This window comes from Diorhabda carinulata, chromosome 2 (assembly GCF_026250575.1).
Source record: "Diorhabda carinulata isolate Delta chromosome 2, icDioCari1.1, whole genome shotgun sequence".
NCBI lineage: Eukaryota > Metazoa > Arthropoda > Insecta > Coleoptera > Chrysomelidae > Diorhabda > Diorhabda carinulata.
The window spans coordinates 14,966,512-14,990,114 of record NC_079461.1 but is presented as its reverse complement, the minus strand read 5'-3'; the positions used below and the strand labels follow the sequence as shown (position 1 = coordinate 14,990,114).

The following is a 23,603-nucleotide window of genomic DNA, read 5'->3' as shown; positions in this document are numbered from 1 at the left end:
GTACATGTAGAGACCTCTGCTTGTTTTGCCATTATCTCCAGCTAGATTCTAGTACTGCTTTAACAACTTACTATTCGTAGTTTGAATCGCATTTCGATATGGTTTGCCTTTCTGGGGATCTTGTAGTTTGTACCTCATCAAATCTATCTTCAAATTACAAGAGCTATTCGTTTCATTTATGGTTTAAGTAGTAGAACTCATTGCAAATTGTATTTTAAAAAATAAAAAATTTTAAGTCCCTCAACTCTTTTCATTTTAAAATCCGTTTGTCAATATCCATCAACCATTCCTTCTCTTCTGTGCCAAAAAATTATTATTATATACACACACAACACACACACACACACACCCACACACGCATGCACACCAAAACACACTCGTGTGAAACCGGCTTCATCAGTAGTAGGTTAAAAAATAATTATCAATCTGTTTCAAGTTTTTCCTTATGCCAGTAATATGATCTTTGCTAGAACGTAATAGAAATGTTTATTTATTTATTCATTACTTCTCCAAGAAATGTTTGATTGTGTCTAATACTTCCTTCTTTTAGGGATATCTTAAATGCTTGATATATGCAACACCGGTAAACAGAAGGAACGAAATAATCGATAGAATAAACAGTATATATAAGAAATATCCTCCGTAGTCTCCGGAAGTGCAAGGTGCCCACTTCGAACATTTGTTATAATTTTTTTTGGTTTTATTTGATAAGTTGTAGACTAATGAACTAAATTTCTCTAAATTTCAATTTTGTTTTACTTAAGTAGCACGATGTTCGACAGTATGCAGTTCAATTAGAAATGTTTAATTGTATTTTAATACCTCCGGTAAGTATTTTCAATAGATAATTACAATTTATGATAATTTTCTTCAGAATATCTCTTTATGGCAAACGGTTTTGTTGGCATGTACAATGATCTAAAAATCGACATATCTCCTAAACCATAAATTTCATCGATTTAGCAAAAAGCGCATCAATTGAATAATTAATTTTTTCTACTTATCCATTGTACAAGTTGTCCCTGTAAAAGTTATTAACCATTGGGCATGAGCCGCCTCTGGTGTTCGAATAGTAGTGTAGAATTATTTATTACGTCAAAGACATATATACTAAGACATACATAATCATCCATTAAAAATAATGTTTGAATGTATAATTTAGAAAACATACTTAAATATAAGTCCTGATTTCGCAACCTCAGTATCATCAAAGATATTGTACTGATTTTGACGCTGTCTACATAAGGCAGACATCTCAGTGTTACCAGCAGTTGCCAACTTCTAGTTCCTTATTCATTTATTAGATTATCTTTTCAGTTATTTTAATACCTATTAGAGATTTTGTAAAATGGTAAGATAGGGATTCATATAGTAAACAATATTTATTATAAGTGACATGTGTATGTGTTTTTAATTCTCTAGTTTTGAGATACATTAAAATGGAAAGGAACATACCCCATCAATAGCATTCTCCAAGTTTAGTGAATTAGTGAATCAGCAAATCAAAACATAATACAAAAAATTGGTGAAATTTGGTGAACAAGTGACAAATAGAAGGGTTTATTTAAAAAAAGTTACAAATTTCTTATATTTTAAGTTCTACCTATAGCAAAAAACGGTTATCAAGGTATGTATCAATTAATGTAATAAAGGTCATTGAGCTAAATTTTTTTCAGTGGCTTGATACCAATTCGTTGAGATTGATGATCCAAGGAGCAAATTTCCCCTTCTATTTTGTCTCCAATTTGGAGGTAAAAGTCATTTAATTTGCTGCAATGGATCAGGCCATCTTTACCAACACCTAAAAATTACAAATAAAAGAGTATTTTCAACAACTATTTTATAAAGGTTATTCTATAGATTCAAATGAATGTAATTATGAAACAATCACAAATTTGAGAAATAACTATTATAAGATCTTTGTCAAATATATTTTATAAAAGATTTTTGTCAAATCTTTGATAGTATATTACCACCATTCTTATCAGGTGATGCAAGCAGGGATTTGAAGTTTTGAAATATATAACTGAGAATAAGCCATCACTGTATATTAACTAGCACACTTGAAAGTATATATATATATATATATATATATATATATATATATATATATATATATGTTCTTGATTTAAGGTCTCTTCAAAATTAGTTATTTCTATAGTTTTTAAAAGAAAGATAAATTTTGACGTTTCGACTTTTCTTCAAGTCTTTATCAAAACAAAACATTTTTAGAAAAGTCGAAACGTCAAAATTTATCTTTCTTTTAAAAACCATCAAAAACAACCAATTCTAAAACAGAATTTGATATTCATGATGAAGGTGATCTATAGATCAATATAAATTTTTGATTTTAGTTCAACTGTGTTTAGAAATTCGTTTAACACTATGCCTCTGGCGGAAGCTTTTTTTGTTACTTGTTGTATTTATATAGCGAGTCCAGTCTGAGTCTGAACCAGTGCCTGTGCACTGGAATAAGAGAAGTTCAGAACGAGTTTCAACGCCATCTATGTTATCGGTTTACATCTAAAAGCTTACTTTTTGGTGTTTTATTTTTGAATGTTTGTCAATCTGGATTCTAAAACTAATTTGCAATCATGCATCGAGAAACAACCAAGATTATTAAATGAACAATGTCCATCTTGCAAACGTGTATAAAATCTTTGCAAAGATGTTTGATATTGTTTTAGTCCATTGAAATGTTACATTTTTTAGGCATTACCTTGCGTTTTTTAGAGGACGCAATTTTATTTTTTTGATGTGTAGAGGGGGTCAGTTTAAAGCTAAAAACAAGTTTGTGCGGTCGCAACCCTTGTCCCACGACCGCCATCTTGAAAATAGGGATTGAAATTGTTTTTACGATATATCTCTTAAACTATTTATTTGATAAAAAAAATTTGTTCACATTTTTTGTTCCAAATTAATTTCTTCACAACGTTGGTCCAGTAACTTTTTGTCGTACAACTATAAATAAAAAAGTTATAAGCGACAATCTTCAGAAATTCCAGAAAAAAATTTATATTTTTCGATGTAACTTTTTTTATTATTTTACGAAAAAACTATATCTGAGCATTTTTGTAGATCGTTTTTTGAGGAACAACTTTTATTCGCAACATTTTTTCATTAAGTCAATAGCTAAGATTTTACAGCGCTCCGAAATGAGTACTATTTTTCAGCACTCTTAACTATACCTATATTATACGTGTGAAGTAATAATATGACATCACTTATTGTTTTTTTTTTATTTTGTTATTATAACTTATTTAATTACAATATTGCAATATTATTAAAAATTATTTATTAAATTATTAAAAATTAATTATTGACTCATTTTCACTCCATAACAGGATTTAACAATTATTGATTTTTAAAATAAATTTAAATCTGATGGCCGCTACCGAGAATACTGTTCAGGTAGAAAATAGCCAAGTGACCATGAGGGAACAAAAGAACAGCTGCCTGCTATTGTTATTATTATTCCTAACCTCTCTTATTGTAAGAATAGCTAATAATATTGTGTTGAAGTTGTCGTTCAACCTATATCTTTTAGTTGTGTTACATATTTCTCCACGTGCGGATTTGTTGTTTTATTCTGTTTTTAATTGTTATATATATATATATATATATATATATATATATATATATATATATATATATATATATATTTAGCTCAAGGTTTTTTATTCCATTCCAAAATATTCACTTACCTATATCCACGAAACAACCAAAATGGGTAACATTTTTCACCCTACCTAAAACTTTACTACCAATACTGAGGTCGTTAATACTATTTAGACCTGTTGAAAAGAAGGTAGCTTGTGGGAACTCACATCGAAGATCATAGTTCAAAGGTTTTTCAAGAGCATTGCAAATTAGATCTAAAGTTTCTACATTAGTAATTAGCTCCTTAGATATTTCAACTAACGCAGTCTTTATAGACTTTATCTTATCTATTAGTTTACTTTCACCTATGTCGTCAATTTTCAAGTCAAGTCTTTCTAAAAACTTTTTCGTTATATCATACGATTCTGGATGAATTATAGTTTGATCTAATTTGTTGAGTTTGTTATTTTCTGATTTGGATGTCAATGGACAAATTTTCAAAAAACCGGCACATTGCTCAAATACTTTTGGTCCTATGCCCATTACTTTTAGTAATGTTTTTCGAGTTACAAAGGGTCCGTTCTTTTCTCTGTATTTAACTATTTCTGTTGCTCGTTTATCTGTCAAACCTGCGATACGCCTGAAACAAAATAAAGCACATGAATACACCCGTTTCATCCATTATTTGCCCATCATTTCCTCTTATTTTTGATTGTGTTAATGTTCTGCTTCTTTCATTATTTCTAAATCGTATGCACTCCTGTCTAATTTTATCATGGTATCAAAACAGAAAATACATTTTCGTTTATTTAGTACTATTGGAGTTCATACTTTCAATGTAATACTTACCAGAGGCCTTTAAGTGAATTATTGAAAACTACTTTGAATATTATTTGATGAACATTACAAACATTTCGATACTATATAAAATAGAATTAAATTAAAGTGTTTATACGTTTCACCATTTAATAATTATAATATATTTTTATTAATGATATTTATTATGTTATAAGAAAATATCTTTGTGAGTAATAATTATCATTATATTATGTACCCAATAAATGATATTTTATTTTAAAGGAGAGGAACACTTCTATTGTCATTTAACAATTATTGTCTAATTTATTCGTGTTATGTAATCACTAAATATAAAACTTAAACGTTATATGAAGGAGGAAGTATACAAGGTATTAAACAAATAACACATATGCTCGAAAAGTCTGTTGCCCAAAATAAGACAAATATTAGCAATAGACCATAAACAGTAAAAAATACAATATTAACGCCGACCGACCATACAAAAAACGAAAATACAATTGTTTTTTCATCTCCATCTTGGAAAAACGGGGTAGTGCCCAACATTAGATATTAACTCTGACTAAACTGCAGGGACTTCTTTTAAATATTAAAAATTCTTTCCTTATTCATCTTTGATTCCGTTCGCCTAATTCGTAAGCACGCTTCTCCAATTTCAGAAAGGCCGTTGCACGGCTATCCACTTGAGAACCTACCTACTCCACGTTCAGAATTAGTTAAGAGCTCAATATTGTACAGTGCAAATAAAAATGAACAATCACTTGCCAATTGAAATCAAACCGCAATAATTTGAGAGCATATTTACTGGAAAGTGCCTTCTACTCCGTAAACGACTTTTATTAATAATATTTAATTCCGGGCATGCTGCCTACTGGTTTAATTTTTGCTAAGGACTCATATACGACTTATATACTAATTATTACCTACTACCATTACCTATAATTTGCGGTTTTCTTCTGTATATTGAAATTTAATTTTATTTGTATCTTTATTTAGTTATTTTTTTGTTTGTTTTTTAGTTTTTACAAGCTTACATTTATCATTTTAAGATGAGTATTAAATAAGAAGATAATAAAAAATTATGTACCTTAATAAACACTGTGATGCAGTATTCAAATCCACTCCTACAAAACTGACGCATTCAGAAACAACTTCATCCAAAGCTGCATTCAAAGTCTTTTTTTTAAGATCATGTTGATACATTCCAATTCCTAGGTGTCTAGGTTCTACTTTTACCAATTCAGCCATAGGATCTTGAATTCTTCTTGCCAATGAAACTACAAATAATAAAACTATTTTTATTTTATTTTAGTCATTAGTTAAATTTCTTATGCCCGTGGTGAGTGAAAGCGAGCGGCACCGTCCATACATTTACACTCGCGTCCCTCGAGTAGCCTCTTGGCGGGTCTGGGTCGAACTTCAAAGTAAATTTTAACTGTGGGGAATGATCTACTGATAGAGTAAAGTAGCATTGCACGATGTTTCTTTATGGCGACCTTTTGAAGTAGAGAGTGTCTAATAGTGAAAAAAGTGTTATTTCGGAAGTCACTCGAGAGTTTGGACAAAATTTACATGTTGAGAGATTAGTTAGAAAGGGATTGAATAATTAACTTTAATTCCATATTCAAACATTTATCGCGTTTTACAAGTTGGGGATAAGCAGCCATTAGAGCTAGCTCTAAGCTCCAATATCATAAAATCCAAACTCGTTTGGGATTGCCTAGACAAGAAAATAATAAAAACACTGGGAAAGAAGGTAAATAGGAGCAAAACCAATAATTGGGACAACCTACAAGGACTGAGACACGCAAAGACTATTCTGGGAACTTATAACCAGAGTAGATCTGCTGTAGTAGATCAACCTAAGTAACTACAATATCTATGAATACTAACAGGAGTTCTATCGGGACACTGTCGCCTCAACAAACACCTGAAGACGGTAGGCCTAGCAAATGATCCATACATAAAACTTGGGGATGATGGAGATCACACACTAAAACAGAATCGGAATCTGACAATGATGTATAGAGAAATTCTGTTGAACATGTTCCAAAGCAAGAAAATGAATATTCTATATTCTTTATGTTGTAGAAAATAAAATAAACATACGAAACTAATGCGTAATAAAAAATGTTTAATGAACGCTCGCGAGGTGAAATGAAAGTAATTTATAGATAATATATTTTTAACAAAGGTTGTTGATTGTGAAAAAAAAATTCAAATTAAAATTTGAGTCAGTTATCCTATCAAACCTTTATCATTTCATCTCTTTATGACCAAAGCGAGTTGTGGATAATTTTTATTTTTTGTTGCAAAGTAACTTTTCCATTAAATATCTATATAAAACTTCTATTAGCTGATATTATACAACTTAGTTATTTTAACCACTTGATCCCGCTGAAGATGGTAGAATCTTTTCTTTAAGTGAATTTTTGCTTCGTCTAGTAAGAATAGAACAACTTTACTAGTGAATTGAGATATAAAAAAAATTTGGTTAACAACTAACAGGATGAATCAAATAATATATTACATAACAAGAGTTGTAGGTACGAAGTGAAAAATTTTATACATAAATTTCTTGAGAGCATAATGGGCTTACAACTCTTGTAACGTACTATACTTTTTCTACACCCATTAATTTTTTTCCATTAAATGAAAAAAATCGCAATTATTTGAACTTTATTATAATAGTTGTTGATAACAATTGAACAATTATTGTAAATCGACTGCACCTTATTATTTAATGGCGATGAACGGTTATTTATAAATGTAGTACTTCTCGATACATCAGAAGACGAAGATTGATAATTGCCTCCAATATTCGTAATGCATAGAAAATTGCCAGCCACCAAGTCGTTTTAATGATAGCATATCACCTCCTGCATCAACTAACATAGTGGCTGATGATCTCATGAAATAATGGCGGTATATTGCTTTGGTTCTGGTAGCTCAAGATATTCAGCAATTGAGCTGTAATTGAAAAATAAAGGAAGCATTCTCCGAAAAGCATTTAACGTTAATCTTGTGTCACCAATCCATAAATTTTTAATAGGTAATTTTGTACCTTTCTTTGAATTTTAGCGCTAACAAATTATGTGTGGCAGCTTGAGCTTTTACTAAAATATCCGGTGAAGTTCTCATAATTTCATCACTTTTACTACTCTCAGACATATTCGTAGATAAAGTTGAGAAAATGTTCGGATACAATCATGCTTTGTTCAAGAAATTGACGATATAAATGACATGAAATTTTCATAGCATGTTACTTAAGAAAACATGTCCTATTTTTAAAGAAATTGCATAATGGGTTCTAGCTATCGTATCTTGAATTCAGATAGATTGGACGTTTCTCTATTTCGATAGCTTCTCGAATAATCCTGGACTTGAAGGAACAGTGAGGCCATAGTTTTGGTTCTATTGAAAGTGTGTGCGGTATGGACACGATGTTGGGCAAGGGTGGAGGAAATTTCGGATTAGGGACAGACAACAAGTGTTCTTTCGCTCTGAGGGAAGTACGTTGATTTGTCTGGCCAATATAGGAACGGGGGCAATCTGAGCAGGGGTTTTCATATACTCCATGGTGTTCATTGGATATTGGATTGGATTAGGTGGAAAAATTTCTGATTGGGTTTGAAGATTGTGGGAATACCGTAGGGTTTGAAGATACTGCAAATTTTGTCTGTTATACCTTTGATGTAAGGAACAGATACCGTCAGTTGATCTTTCAAACCAGTGAAGGAGTATGGAGGAGTTGGAGATGAAAATTTGTGGATGCCTCTAGAAATTTGGAACGGTTGTAATCATTTCGAATCAATGTTTACATCAAAAAATTGATTTCAGATGGCCGACTGGATTCGTCAATCAACGCGAGGGTCCGGATGATGATGGGATTGAGCGATGAGAAGTATGAGTAAGTTTACGATGGACGGTGTGATAGAAACAGTGTGCAAGTTTTCTGGTTTGACGTCAAGAAACGGAAGAGATGTCTTCTCCACCTCCATTTTATATTTTTTTGTTTCAGATTTTCAGTTCCTCGGTAAATTTCCAAGGTCTTGGAATCAGCCAGGAAAAAGGGGTGATTCGTTGCGTAGAATCGGCAGATTGAGACCAATGAACGAATAACCACCCTATCCCCGCCCTTCTCTTGATATTGGCTCTAAAGCCATTAGATCTTTTGAAAGATTAATGCTTCTAAATGTTCTTGATTTTGATAAAGACTTTAAATTAGTCGAAACGTCAATATCTCATCAATCTTTCAAAAATTAATTTTAAAACAGATAAGACCTAAAATCAAGAACATTTAGATAAATTATATGCATATCCTGACCCTCGCGTTGAGAAATTTATATATATATATATATATATATATATATATATATATATATATATATATATATATATATATATATATATATTTATATACATATATATCAATATGAGTATATATTTCCAAATAATAAAAAATGTACATACTTGCGCTAACAACGTTGGTATCCAAATCTGGAAACTCTTTTTTTGCTTCTAGACTACAAGAATAAACTGATGACCCATCTTCACTAACTATCGTGTATTTCACATCAATTGGATGAAAATATCTATCCTTGATTAAGTCAGTTAACCATTTCTCCGTTGTTTTGCTAGCGGTAGCATCTCCCAGTGCTATCAATGAACAGCTATTGAAGAAATAAAAATTGAGAATATAACACCAGTTCCTTCTAAATTAGTAGTAGTAGAGTATATTATTAGGAGTAGAAGGGGCTTAAAGAAATAAATTAAAATAATGTGTTTGAATATCATCATTAATATATTTTAAAAATATACAATTAGCGCGATTCTGTTGAAATGAATGTTTGTATGTCGGAATTTGTTATTTTTGAGACAGTAAATTAGATTAGATGTATTAAAATGACACCATCTGAAGGTTTGTGGGTAGAATAGACCCGCACCATTCTCTGCTTGTGATAAAAGGGAACAAGTTACACAATGGAGAAAATTTGTCCTGCGGAAAGCAGAGAATCCCAAAGAGGTTGACGCAGATAAGACTATTGTCATAAGCTCGCGCCGCCAGACAAATAAGGTGTATCACCCGCAAATCTTAAGATCAGTTATATAAGTCTGGTTTGAGATAGAAATGAGCTCAGATCTCACAAGAAGAAAAAGACATGTGAGGAATATACAAAAACCAGAACACAGAAAAAAAGGCTGATTCCATCTCCTAACTTAAAAAAAGTAGTACGAGAGAGCAAAGTAAAACGGGAGATAAGAAGCTGTAATCTAAGTGTGAGAAGCCTTATGAATCAATTGATGACGAAAAACGTCCAGAAGCTTTTGGAGCCATTACTTTGAAAACCCCCTAATTAATGTTCAAGTTGAGGAAAATATTCCTTTCACTAAAACATCGAATGAAATGGTTGACGTTGGTTGTCAAGTTAATATCAATGAAGACAAGCTATTATACTAACAAAACTTAAATTCAGAGGAAGTAAAAGAGTGAAAAATTCACGCAGACTATATAACTGATAGGACATGGCTGAAAACTGTTTATAAGACTGGATTTCTGAAAAGTGAACCTGCTAAGACAATTCTTGGAAAAGATCCAGAATTTGCAGATACTGACGGAAGAATCACGTATATTAGAATTCAAACCATTATAAATCAATATAACCCAAATTGAACGGTAAAGAATCATAATAAAACTTGAAATTAATGGATCGCACAAAGATTGCTTTGATGCAGATGACAGAATTGGATTCAAACAAAGAATGAACCTGGAATGTGTTTGCACAGGAGACATTATAAACAATAATAAACAATGTTTTAACCGTTTTCCAAAAATAAACCCAATTTTATAACAATAAAGACCTAAAATCAAGAAAATTTAGGAACATAATCATATATAGAAGATCTAAGAAATTAGAGAAATACATAATATAGAGTAGATATAAAGATACAATAATTGTAAGTAATAAAGAACTGATCTATACAGAACTACTGAAGTCAGTGAGAACAGACCTGGAAACGAAGCATAAACGAAATAAGAAAGTCAAAAGATGCAAAGATATTTATAAAAATGGAAAAGGCAACGATGACAATGCAACCGAACTCAGTAACCTACTTATATCAAAACAAAAAGACACGAAAATAAAATGAAGATTTGATGAGAAGAATGAACAGCACTATTCATTAAGAACATGGATAGACTAACGGAATGGAACTAATGGAAGAAGTGATCGCAGCAATAATTTCTATTACATTCAACAGTTTTTGACGCATTATAATATGTATTGTGCATGAGTTGGTAACGTCGCAAAATTATCTTTTGAAGCTGCCTCTATTTATTTGGTAGTCAATCGATAATTGCTTTCATTTCTACTCACAGTAACAGTATGTTATTATCAACAGCTAGAATATTAATATAGTTTTTCCCCAGTAGTAAACTCAATGAGTAACTTTTTCTTACCTATGTTTCACTAAAAGGTTTTACCAGTAGAACACTTATTACTTTAGATATCTTCGACACACAGTTGCCAGAACAAAAAAATGCATAAATCTACCACGATAGTCATTACAATATGGATAAAAATAATTAAAATGCCTAGTGATAAGAGAAAGACTCAAGATAGCAACAAAATGATAAGAGGAACTCACCCAGAAGAAATAATTGACATGACATATCGGTCATTCTAAAATCCGTTGCATAAAATCATGACAATAAATCTAGATTTAAAAAAAATTAATTACGTTTAATTTAGACATAAAGGTATTCATGTTATGAGGATAACATAACAATTTTGCATTTGGCCGCTATTTTCTTCTCTATTTTCAGATTTTTAGACGATTTTACTAGATCTGGGTACAAAAACATCATATCTGTTACCACAATATATTTACCGGCAGTTGAACAACAAAAACATTTTATTATTCTTTCTCTATGGAATCAATATTAAATAAATCTCCATTCTCACATTTCACATGAAAAATCTCAGTATTGTTTATTAACTATTAGTAATACTTAAAAATTTGTATGCTCTGTTACTTTGTATGTTTTATGAAATTATGAAAATATAACTATTCATATTGATTTTTGGGTCCATCAGAAAATATGTTTATCACTTTTATATTTGGAAAGCGTTTTCGAGTTGAGGTAAGTTGGGGTGAAAATGACTCCAAATTGCCGAAAGGCCGTATGATAGGTTGTTTGCAACTGGGCAAAAAGATTCCACTTCTATATTTTCACTTTACGAGTTCGCTTGTATAACACTTATCTATACACGCTCTATAGTTTTTATATTATATATGTGTACTTCAAAATGTTTCAATACCTGCACTTGTCCAATGGCTGTCGACTTGTTCGGACTTTATAGTTTTAATTATAATTTGAAATACGTAGCATCTATGGTTAGATCCATGAGTAGCTTACACTGTTTTAGAATGCTTAGATGCTCAATTCGGTCTCTGGGCTTGATAGCTGTTATAAATTGTAGTGTAAGAATGTTGACAATGTAGTCTTAACATGGAACTAAATTTTTAATTCAGCAAAATATAGAGTTGCAAATGAATGCGTGGCAGTCAAAAGTGTCATAATTCTATTATGAAGGCGTTACCCTCTAGAATGTAGCTTACGAAAGATGAAAGCAACAGAACACTAAAACTTGGGAGCTAGAAGCAATTTTATGGGCAATAATTCTCTCTCTATTGTTATCTTGTAACATATTTGAGACGAGCTAGTAAGCTGTAAAGTTTGGGACATGTCCAGGAAAGTCACACATATCAAAGTGCTATAATACTGATGAGGGATTGAATAATGATAGAGAACTTATCTTGACATTCTTTGATGTATACTGCATTCATTTTTAATATTACCATCACATGCAAATTATCCTTCAAAATCGTTTTTTGTAACACGAATTTATTTGAAAATATAAGTGAACAAAGTTTAATTCTACATCAGATCCCACGGATATGATACATAATTAAATTTATATGCATATTCTGCGCTATCAGTGTAGCAATACTATAAGAATTATAATTGTTGATTTCTTTTAAAACTATAAAATTTTTATTTTCCTTCGAGGTAGACAGCCAAAATGAAAACTGAGTTTTTTGAGTATAAAAAACGTGCCTAAAAGACCTTTTACTGTCGAACGAGCAGGAGCGTTTTTTCGTACCTAAATTGAACGTGCAACTGTTAATTTTCACCGGACCGCTTTTCTACACTTTCGAGTTATAAAAGACTGCCTGTGGTTATCAAAGCTGAAAACTTGGATAACTGGATAAGATTGAATGTGATTAAAGATCTATTCGTTACCTGTCTTTTTTATAAATGCAAATCTATTTTACATGTTATTCATTAAAACCCGAATTCAAACATATTTTGGGGAAAATTTTATATTCCAAAGCTTAACTCTCCTCAAAGGAGCTATCTTACTTGAAGATCCATATCACTGGATATGCATACTAAATAAACATAATTAAATGCGTATTGAATAAATATAATTTAATTATTATAATATAACTTGCCTGTCTATATGTTACAGTGATTTATGAAGAAATTGCTCTACTGGCCACTACAATGCCCCGACCTTAAACCTATCTCATATGTGTAGAGCATGCTTCAACGCAAAATTGCGTCAAATATTAGGAAATGCCGAATGGACACATCCTGAGGCATTGATATTCATTTTCACAATGTATAATAGAATCTAACAAACCAATGAGGACATCATACCTTGTATTAATCTTTCTAATCGGTCAGCTGAAAATTTCAATATTTTTTTATATTTCATTAAAATAATGGTAATTACAAACATTTCTAGCTGTTGCTTTGTTGATTGCATTGAAATTTGAATACTTTTTGTATAATGAACTACTCCGAGTTACATACAAAGAATTTTTGAAGGACATTTTTAAAACAATACCATTGTATCAAATATCATAAACATGTATCAGCATTTATTCTATTTTTGTATCAAATAACGTAAATATATATCAGCACTATTTTTACTATAAATAAGATGTTTGTAAACAACTCGATGATATTTAATGTTTATAATTAGTTCGATCTTGAGATTAATTGTATTCATTCAAATATTCAAAATAAAATTTTTAAAAATAAATTTCGAAACCCGAAATATATAATTGGCGCAGTCATTCGGATTAGTGCGGTCGCGAGTTTACGCAAAGTGCGATAAAGTTCCGGCTAAGTACTTCAGTACCTCAGCACTAGACCTACATATTCAACGAGGGACAGGACTTCAGATAGCTGTAAGTGCCAAGTTTCCCTATTATTTTCATTCCTTTTATTATCCATCCTTATCAAAACGTTGAATAAGGAAGAGATAATTTAATAATTTTGAATATATAATTTTATGAACGATTTTGATAAATTATTAAATACATTTAGTGAGTTAAACTTAAAAGATAATCCAGAATATATAAAAATGGCAACGTCAAATCCAAAAACCCTAAATTGGGATTTATTCAAATCAAAGTTAGAGAATATTAAACCTTACGACGGAAATAAAAATACTTTAAATAAATTTATAAATCGATGTGAAAACCTAATAGAGACGTATTCAATTTATAATGATCAAGACATTAATAATCACGTATTAGAATGTATTCAAGAAAAATTAATAGATAAAGCCGAGTTAATGGTGGGAAATAGAATTGAGTTGAATACATGGTTTAAATTAAAAGAAGCATTGATTCAGTGTTTTGCAGATAGGCGCGATTTGGATTGTATTTTGCAAGAATTAACGAGAACGAGACCATTTAAAAATGAAAATTTAATAGCATTTGGTAATAGATTGCAATTATTGAAAAGTCAAACTATACAAATTATCAGTAATAATTTAAACCTAGGAGAGATTGATAAAAGATGTCAAATTAATCACTGTGAGAAAACAGCTTTGAACACCTTTATTGCGGGATGTTCAGGCGTTATACGTAACAACATGTATTTAAAAAAGCCTAGCTCTCTAGAAGACGCTATGGCTTACGTAGACGAATTTGAAAATTTCGAAAAACTTTATGGTCAATTTTACGAACCTAAAGTTAAATATAATAATAATAATAATAATGTTCAAATGAATCAAACAAGAAATAATAGAAACAATCAACATAATCATAATTCTTTCTACCGACAACCTAATAATAATAATTATGATAGATATAATAATAACAACTATTATAATGAAAAATATAATAATAATAATAACAATAATTTCCCTAGTCAACCTATAAACGTAAATCCAATACCGCAAAGAAGACAAAACTACCCAACGAATGCGCAAGTATTTGGTCATAGGAAAAATGTTTTCCGCCCGAACCAAATACCTGTAAATCGTTTACCTAGACCAGAACCGATGTCAACGACATCGAGAAATTTTTCTGACAGACCTAGTAGACGTATAAATAATAATTATAATAATAATAATACAAATAATAACAAATATTTCAAATCACGAAATGAACCGAATTTTACACCCGAAGAATTATATAATAATAATTATAAAAATAGCGAAGAAGAGGAAGAGGAAGAAATAATTGATTTTCAACATTTATTTGAGTCCGACGAAGATAATAATCGAATCGTAAATTTTCGAAAAGAGCCTCGGAAAAAGAATCAAAAATAGAAGAAATAAATTTTACTCCTAATGATGCATTAACATATTTTGAAAATTTTATAGAAACTAACGAGTCAAAACCTAGTGAAAAAATAATTGAAATACATTTTACATCTAATAATTCATCACCAAAAATTCATAAAAACGAAAGAATCGGAATTAAATCAATGTAAAGAAATAAATGAACAAGTAGAACTAGATCTTAGTAAACTATTTGATAAAGAAGAAGAAGATAAATTAAATGTAACAGAAAAGAATTCAGAAGAAAATATTATAATGGTAGAACAAATGAATAATAATATAAAAGGAGAATTAAAAGTAGAATTATTTGATAAAGTGGAATTAAACGTAGAATTAAAATATACGGAATTAGATGAATTAAAAATGAATGAAAAGGATAATGAAATTGAAGTAAAAGAAAATGTAATAGAATTAAATAGAAAAATAAATCAAATAAATAATGATGAGACAATGGACGAACAAGATATAAATGATGTTATAAAAATAGATAATGATATATTAGAAAAAGAATGTTATGTTATAAAATCTGAATTAAATACAAATATATTGGACATACAAAATAAAAATAATATGATTAATAAAAGAGATATGAATAATGAAAATGAGAAAATAGAGATTAATTATGAAACAATTAACAAAGAATTTGATAGAAATAATAATGAAATAAGTCTAAAATATTTCAATAGAAAATTATATGCTATATTAAATGAAAAGTTAATAGAAGAACAATTTTGGAAAAATAAATATTATCATTCATTGAAATGGTACGCAATTCAAGAAATTATAAAATGGATTTTTATGCAAAGAACTTTCTTATTTTTTTATTATGTTGTAAGAATAGATAAGATTTAGATTCAATAGAAAATAAAATAAGTAAAATATAAAAAATTAAATTAATAAACTTTTAGAAACTATAATAATAGAAAGTTATTATTAATTAGAATATATATAAGAAATTTGATAATATAATTCATAACTTTGCTTATTCGACTAATGGAAAAAGAAAATAATATAAAAATTTAAATTACAATCAATGTAACACAAATGAAACGTTTAAGACAATTTATAGAATTTTGAATGAACCTCTTAAAGTCCAACCATTTGAAACAAACCAATATGATATTCAAAACTTTAACTATTTGAAAGAAGATAAACAACTAATTAACGAAAATTATAATTGGCACGAAACTTATAATTGGCGGAAAAATAAAATAGACCTATGAGTTCAGAAGACGTAGAAAACTTTATTAATAATTGTGAATTGTGTTAAATGAATAAATATAATATAAACCCTTCAATTAAATTTGATTTAATATATCAATGTTATTAAGATAGAAGATCTTTCATATTCAACAATAACGAGAAAATGTATCTATTTCTCTTACGGTCAAGCATATTCAATGTCAAGTGTGAATGGAACTTCAGTTGTTAATAATATATTAAATTACGTTACTCATCATGGGTTACCTTATAAAATAACAGCTGACTGTGGTTCAGAGTTTAAGAATAATGATCTACAAGATTTTTGCAAATTACACAAAATTGAGTTACATTATACCACGTCTAAAAATAGCAATTCTAATTCACCCGTAGAACGTTTTCATTCCAGTGTAATTGAACATTTTAGGTGCATAAAAGAAAATAATAAAGATTTGACTCCCAATCAATTGATAAAACACTCAATATTAGCATATAACAATTCAATTCATTCGGTAACGCAATTCACACCATTTGAAATTATTAAAGGCCATATAAATAACCCTGATCCATTCGACTCAGACGATTACCTAATAATATCTAATTACATACAAAATCACAAGGAAACATCAAAATTACTATATGAAAAAATTAAAGAAAGAAATGCTAACATTAAAAAAAAAATAATTAATAAGAGAAACGAAAATAGAAATGATCCCTTATCCTATGAAAATCAGGACATAGCCTACATAAAAACAAAATTTCGAGACAAGAAACTACCTAAATTCAAAAAAGCCGAAATTGTAAAAGATTCTGGCATATTATTAGAAACAAACAAAGGAACATATCATAAAAATATAATTAGAAAACCAAAAAACTAAAACAAAAAAAATTGTTACAGATAATGAAGCTGACAATAGTATTAACGTTACTATTACTTTACAAGACGATCAAGACGGAAGACATAACAGTTACGAACGTAAATAACTTATTATTACCTATCAATTTAGGAACTAGTAGTCTTATACATACTAAACATACTTTCATCTACTATATAGATTAAGAATTCATTCATAAACAAATCAATAATTTAAAACAATATTATTATAACCTAAGAAATAATTTATCTCAAGCGAACGCAACAAATCCTATTTCATACCATAACTTAGCTGAACAATCTTTGAGTAGAACAGAAATTTTAATTAACACTTTAGATAAAAAATCAGAAAATATTTATCCACATATAAATGCTGTAGGCAAAATAGATAAATAGATTCGGATGATGAAGAAAGATATAATAACGCTATAAATGTTCTACAACAAAATCAGAAACAAATAATAAACGAAGTTAATTTACAAATATCATTACATAAAAAATTAATTGATCATTATAACAAGTCGATTACGACTCTATGGGATAATCAACAGAAACTTTTTAATAATATAGAGAAATTTCACATTTCAATTGAAAACAAAATAATAACTTTAAATAATTTTATAACATTTTAAAGTACAATTTCACAAATTAATCTGGATTGTCAGAGTTTAATTACATTGATCGATAATATTGAAAATGCAATAACTTTTTCTAAATTAAATACAATTCACAGTTCAGTTATATCAAGCCAAGAAATTTTAGAAATAATAAAATATTTGAGTACTATTTACAATGAAGAACAAATACCAAAATTTAGTAATATTTTGACATATTATCTCTTTCTTGGTTCACAAGTAACCTTTTCCAAATCCAAAATAATATTTGCTACCCATGTTCCTATCCTAAAACCTAAAACCTATGAATTTTTCCATTTATACCCCGTAATTCAAAACCATACAATATTTATCCCTCCTCAACCTTACTTGGCCAGAAGTCAAAATGAAGTTACTTTCATCAAAGAAGAATGCCCCGAGTTAGAAGAAAAACACTATTGTAAAGAGACTCTCAAATTACAAGATAATTGTACTGTTGAACTTTTAAATGGACATTCCGGTAAAAATTGTGTTATTAGTGAAATTAATCTTTAAGAAACAATATTGGAACAAGTAACAAATGATGAACTTTTAGTGATTCCAAATTTAGAAACTGACGTAATTTCTAAATGTGTCTCAGACCGTTTTTTTAAATTAATGTATCCATCACTTATAAAAATTCCAAAAAATTGTAATATTCAAATAGGAGGTGAAATTTTCTCAACTAATGTACAAATTAAAAAAGGGAAATCAATAATATTACCGAAATTAAACTCTAAATTTTTGAATAATCAAATTTATAAATCTCCTAATTTAACTAATATAGATTTTAATAAATTATATGAAATTAATAACATTGCTAAGAATACAAAACCAATCCATGAAATTCATAATCCGCAAAGCCATATATCAATAGGACTATTTACTGTAATAATAATAATTTGTATAATTTTAATAATATTTTGGATAATTCGTAAATATAAATATAAGTTTGTAAGAAAACAGAAAATAGAAGAAATGAAGAAAGAAGACATCGAATTAGAAGAGGAAGGAAAACAAAAGATGAAAAATACCTCCGTCATTTTTCATTCTTAAAGATGGAGGAGTTACATATGAAGAATTTTTGAAGGACATTTTTAAAACAACACCATTGTCTCAAATATCATTAACATGTATCAGCAATTATTCTATTTTTGTATCAAATAACGTAAATATGTATCAGCACTATTTTTACTATAAATAAGATGTTTGTAAACAACTCGATGATATTTAATGTTTATAATTAGTTCGATCTTGAGATTAATTGTATTCATTCAAATATTCAAAATAAAATTTTTAAAAATAAATTTCGAAACCCGAAATATATAATTTCCGCAATTATTTTATGCAACTAAATTGCTTTGTTGACGTAAAAAAAATTGTTGAATAGAAACATTCCTGTTGTAGCCATAAATATATGCTCGCGCCGTCCTGCATTACAAAAACACCGGTGAAGACAAAAACAGGTTTTTTGTTGGTCTGTCGATACAGAAACAGTAACAACCATCCAATATAGTTGATTATTTTTACTTTAGCATACGTTAGGTTTCGACTTTTCTTTAATTCTTTATCAAAATATGATATTGACATCGACAATTTGCATATTTATATTTATCAATAGATCAGCTACATCATGAACATAAAAATAAGAATAAAATCAAAATACTAAATGTTCTAATAAGAAAAATTAATTTTTCATTAGTCCTTACTTGTCAAATAGCAGTACTCAATCAATCAAATTATTTGTAGTTTTATTAGAATTTACAAAATAGAGCTATAAATTTTACTTTGTCTTTTTTATCATTTATAGCTTTTTAGTTTTTATAAATGTGAACCATGTCTAAAAATTCTCTTTTTCTTGTATTAGATTCCGTTCCAGATGCAAAAAAGATAAATTGATACCTAAATTTCTAAATTTAAAATTATTGTCCCATATAAAATTTACAAATAGTCGCATGCAGCATGAATATCAAAATTACGTTTTATCTAAGTTTATTTCTCAAATCATACAACTATCTATTACCGAATCAACTACTCTAATAAGAAAATTACTCAAAAATCATAACAACTAAAAGAAGTGAAGTAATTCCCATTAATATTTTTAAAAGATTTGAGGAAAATGTCAAGAAAGAACTGAATCACTTTTTAATAAATGCAAGGAAAAAAATATTGAGAAAATTGATAACCTAATATTAAAACAACAACCTATAGCTAAAAATACAAATGAAATAAAATCAAAATGGATCGAAAATTTAACTGATACTGTCATACCAGATGAAGTGAAAGGAACTGAATTGATTTATATATATATATATATATATATACATATAACCCTTTACAAGCTACCCCTATTTTACCATCGCGATTTTTATTTTTAATAATTTCTTTTTTTTTTCTCTCAATTCAATTTGATCTTCCGCCTTCACCAGTCGATAACCGATCAACGATCAATCGATCAGTTGTCCCCGCTAGATGTCTACCTGGGTCACCTCTCATCCAGCAAACATCACGGAGTAGGGATGAGAAGGAAGCCGGTCTCCTGTCTTACTCAATATACAGTTTTCGTTGTGTATCGATCGTAGCAGTGACTTATACGGATTATTTTAATAAGTGATCTCATATAAATAAACACGTGCTGTGATCTCCCGCCAACAACGACCATTACCGTACCTGTATATATTGAACTTAACGCTTTTTGAAAATAGTTTTAATAAGCGTGTACGAGTTTAATAAATATACCTTTTTCATTATTGTGAAAGGTAAGTCAAATAATAAACAAATGAATACAATATAATAATAATAATAATAATAATAATAATAATAATAATAATAATTTATTACCAGAAATAAATAATAGTTTAAAAAAACTAAAAAAACACACTTTAAAGAAAATCCAAGTCAAAAATGGAAAATAAATTTCAGTACAGTCAGCAATGCCAAAAAGACGTAAAGGGGGGCCAATTTGAGTCGTAGAACAACCAATTCAACATTCATGCGAGATATACGAGCACGAAGGTCTGGCGAACAAGTCCAACAAAATAATGTGCGTGCAAGCATGGCGCAGTTACGTGAATCACTATCGCAAGAGGCGCGAGATGAACGATATCAACAAAGACAATTAGAATGAAGAGAAACGCGCAGATTCATAGTAAACAGGCGTAGAAGCATTGACCAACAACGCCAACAAATTTTTCGAACATTTACATCAGATTCATTTCTTCGACTAGCATTCCAATATGAGCCTGATGTTGAATATTACGCTCATTCCAAAGTGGTTAATCCACATAGACTAATACAAATGACATGTTCTTTGACAGCAGTGTAATCCTCTGATGCACGAAACGATGTTTTTTGTTTGACGTACACCGCCAACTTGTCAAAAGGATAAATATCGACAGCCAACTTGTTAGAAAGACGAATAGGTTAATCACTTGGTTATTTTTAACTTTACACTAATGTTGTATAGAAGCTTTTATATTCTGCAAATAATTTGGAAAAATTTGAGCCAAAAATATCCTATTTTTCCGATTTACTCGAAAACGGTATAAGCAATTATTTTTCTGTCTTAATTAGCGTGAAAAATACTACTACTTTGCTAATTTAACCGACTTCGCATCTAGAATATTAAAAAAGTTAACAATAGTGCGCACTTAATTTGAAACACCCTATATATATAGTTGTTAGTAATTAGATATTTTGTCAACAATCCATAGTCAGTTCTGATGTATATAATTAAACCTCAGTTTTTTTATTATATCTTTTATACCAAGTTCTGAAATCAAAATAGTATACAACTAATGTTGGAATAAAACCACTCACTTATTCTTATGTAACATATTTTTCAAATATTTTTCAGCAGTAGCTTTTTTATATTGGGATGAATGGGGATAAATAACTCCATGATCCAATACTATTCCTGTGGGTGATATTATTGCTATCTTACAGCCATGAGCAAAACCAGGATCTATTCCTAAAATGGTTTGTCCTTTTATTGGTTTTGCTAATAATATTTGTTTCAAGTTTTTACTAAAAACGTCACATGATGCTTTTTCTGCCATAGTATTCAACTCTGTCCGTATTTCTCTTACCAGTAACGGATGAACTAAAAAGATAAAATTAGATAATCAATTACACATAAATAATTATGAAGTGATATTCTGAATAGAGAATCTTTAATATAAATTCAGAAGATTTTCATATTATTCTACCAAGAAGATTATTGTAGATATTTCCATTATATTAGTGTTAAATGTTAAAATATATGGGATTTTTTTCTAGTATCTATTGATTGAACTAATGAAAACTGTAATTATATCGTGAAATTAATTCCAAAAACAACTTATGAGACAATGACAAGTACAAATAATAAATAATTTTAATAGTAATAAAAAGTTTACATTAACACTATAGACCTTTTCTTCAATATTGGAATTATTATTCTTCTTTCCGTTTGAATACTTACATATTTTTTAAAACTGGAAGTTGTATCAAATTTCTTGGCATTAATTTATTGAACTGATAGCTTACCTAGTCGAATATATGAATCTTGCATAGCTTCTTCCAATATACGTCTCCTATTTACATTATATCGACCATGATTTATCCATTTCTTAGAACAAATTTGGTGGAATCTATCTTTTACAAAGTTCGGGATACTTATTTTCACTGACAATATTTTACAATGTTCACCTCTGTTGATGGCCAAAACCTACAAAAAATCAAGATTAAATTTTCACAATGAAAGATAATCATAGTAGGAAAAATATTTTTTTTCTAAATTGATAAAGTAGCAAAAAGTACCGATTTTTTAGAATTATATTGTATCATGTTTCAGTTTGTCGAAAAAAAATATTTTTATTTTGTAAATTTCAATTTGAATAAATAATTTGAAATGATAGTTGCTTCATTTTTGTATATTAAAATTTGACAAATGAGGATAGAAAATATTTGTCATGGTGAAAAATAGTATTTTTTGAAAAAGCATTAATTAGTCTCTTTTTATAAAAAATTGATTTCAAAAAACAGGTATCAAAATAGGTTTCAACATTTACAATTGCATATCTATATTAATAAATAGATCACTTTCAACATAAACAAAAAATGAAATTATAACCACAAAAAAAATTTTTTCCTTAGTTGTTACATTTCAAAAATATGTAGCAGTCATTAATCCAATTATTCGTGATTACATTAAAATTTATAAAATGGATCTATAAATTTTATTTAAATTAAAAGAAAATAATTATCCTGAAAAAATTATAAATAACTTATTGATGAAAATATTTAGATACTATTATATATTAGTATAAGTTGTTGGGGTACACTTTGATTGGAAGAAACTTACATGCTCAAGTGGAAACTTCATTTTTTATAATAAAATATAATTCTTCGATACAACACCCTACGTCGCTGATCATTTGTAGCAAACTGAAGTTTTATTTTAAGCGCTTTTGCCGTTTTCACAAACAATGTTTAATACACCAACATAAGTCATAAAGGACATTATCTAAATATTTCACTAAAATAATGTTTAAAATACCCAAAAAGAAAAAAAGTAACATTATATATTAAGTACCTAGGAACAAGATTGTTGTAAATGATAAAAAAGACCTAAACAATTGGAGTTAAACTTATAATTTTATTCTACTAATATCAATTCAATGACAAATGATTTAATTGATGACCACTTCTTATTTTTGAAATGGGACAACTAAGACAAAATTATGTTCATGTTGTAGGCAATCTATTAATGTAATTATGGCAATTTTCAATTGTCAATATGAAGCCATATTTTGATAGAAGATCGGAAAAGGTCAAAACTTCAATTTTCAC

The 23,603-nt window shown here is 28.8% G+C and overlaps 1 protein-coding gene across 4 annotated transcripts in view; it reads right to left on the bottom strand.

The window, feature by feature from the left end:
- Positions 1-1,381: 1,381 nt before the first annotated feature.
- Positions 1,382-23,603, bottom strand: part of LOC130890699 (S1 RNA-binding domain-containing protein 1) — a 55,367-nt gene continuing 33,145 nt past the window's right edge. The window contains exons 7-13 of one of the 4 annotated variants that reach the window (XM_057794929.1): positions 22,299-22,479; positions 21,799-21,873; positions 21,591-21,741; positions 8,890-9,089; positions 5,504-5,693; positions 3,705-4,240; positions 1,382-1,801 (exon numbers count right to left, since the gene is read on the bottom strand). In XM_057794929.1, the coding sequence (XP_057650912.1) occupies positions 1,662-1,801; positions 3,705-4,240; positions 5,504-5,693; positions 8,890-9,089; positions 21,591-21,741; positions 21,799-21,873; positions 22,299-22,479 (1,473 nt within the window). In that variant the 3' untranslated portion in view covers positions 1,382-1,661. Of the gene's footprint in view, positions 1,802-2,861; positions 2,962-3,704; positions 4,241-5,503; positions 5,694-8,889; positions 9,090-21,590; positions 21,874-22,298; positions 22,480-23,603 lie in introns of those variants that run through there. The other 3 variants (XM_057794931.1, XM_057794928.1, XM_057794930.1) reach the window with 3 other exon arrangements.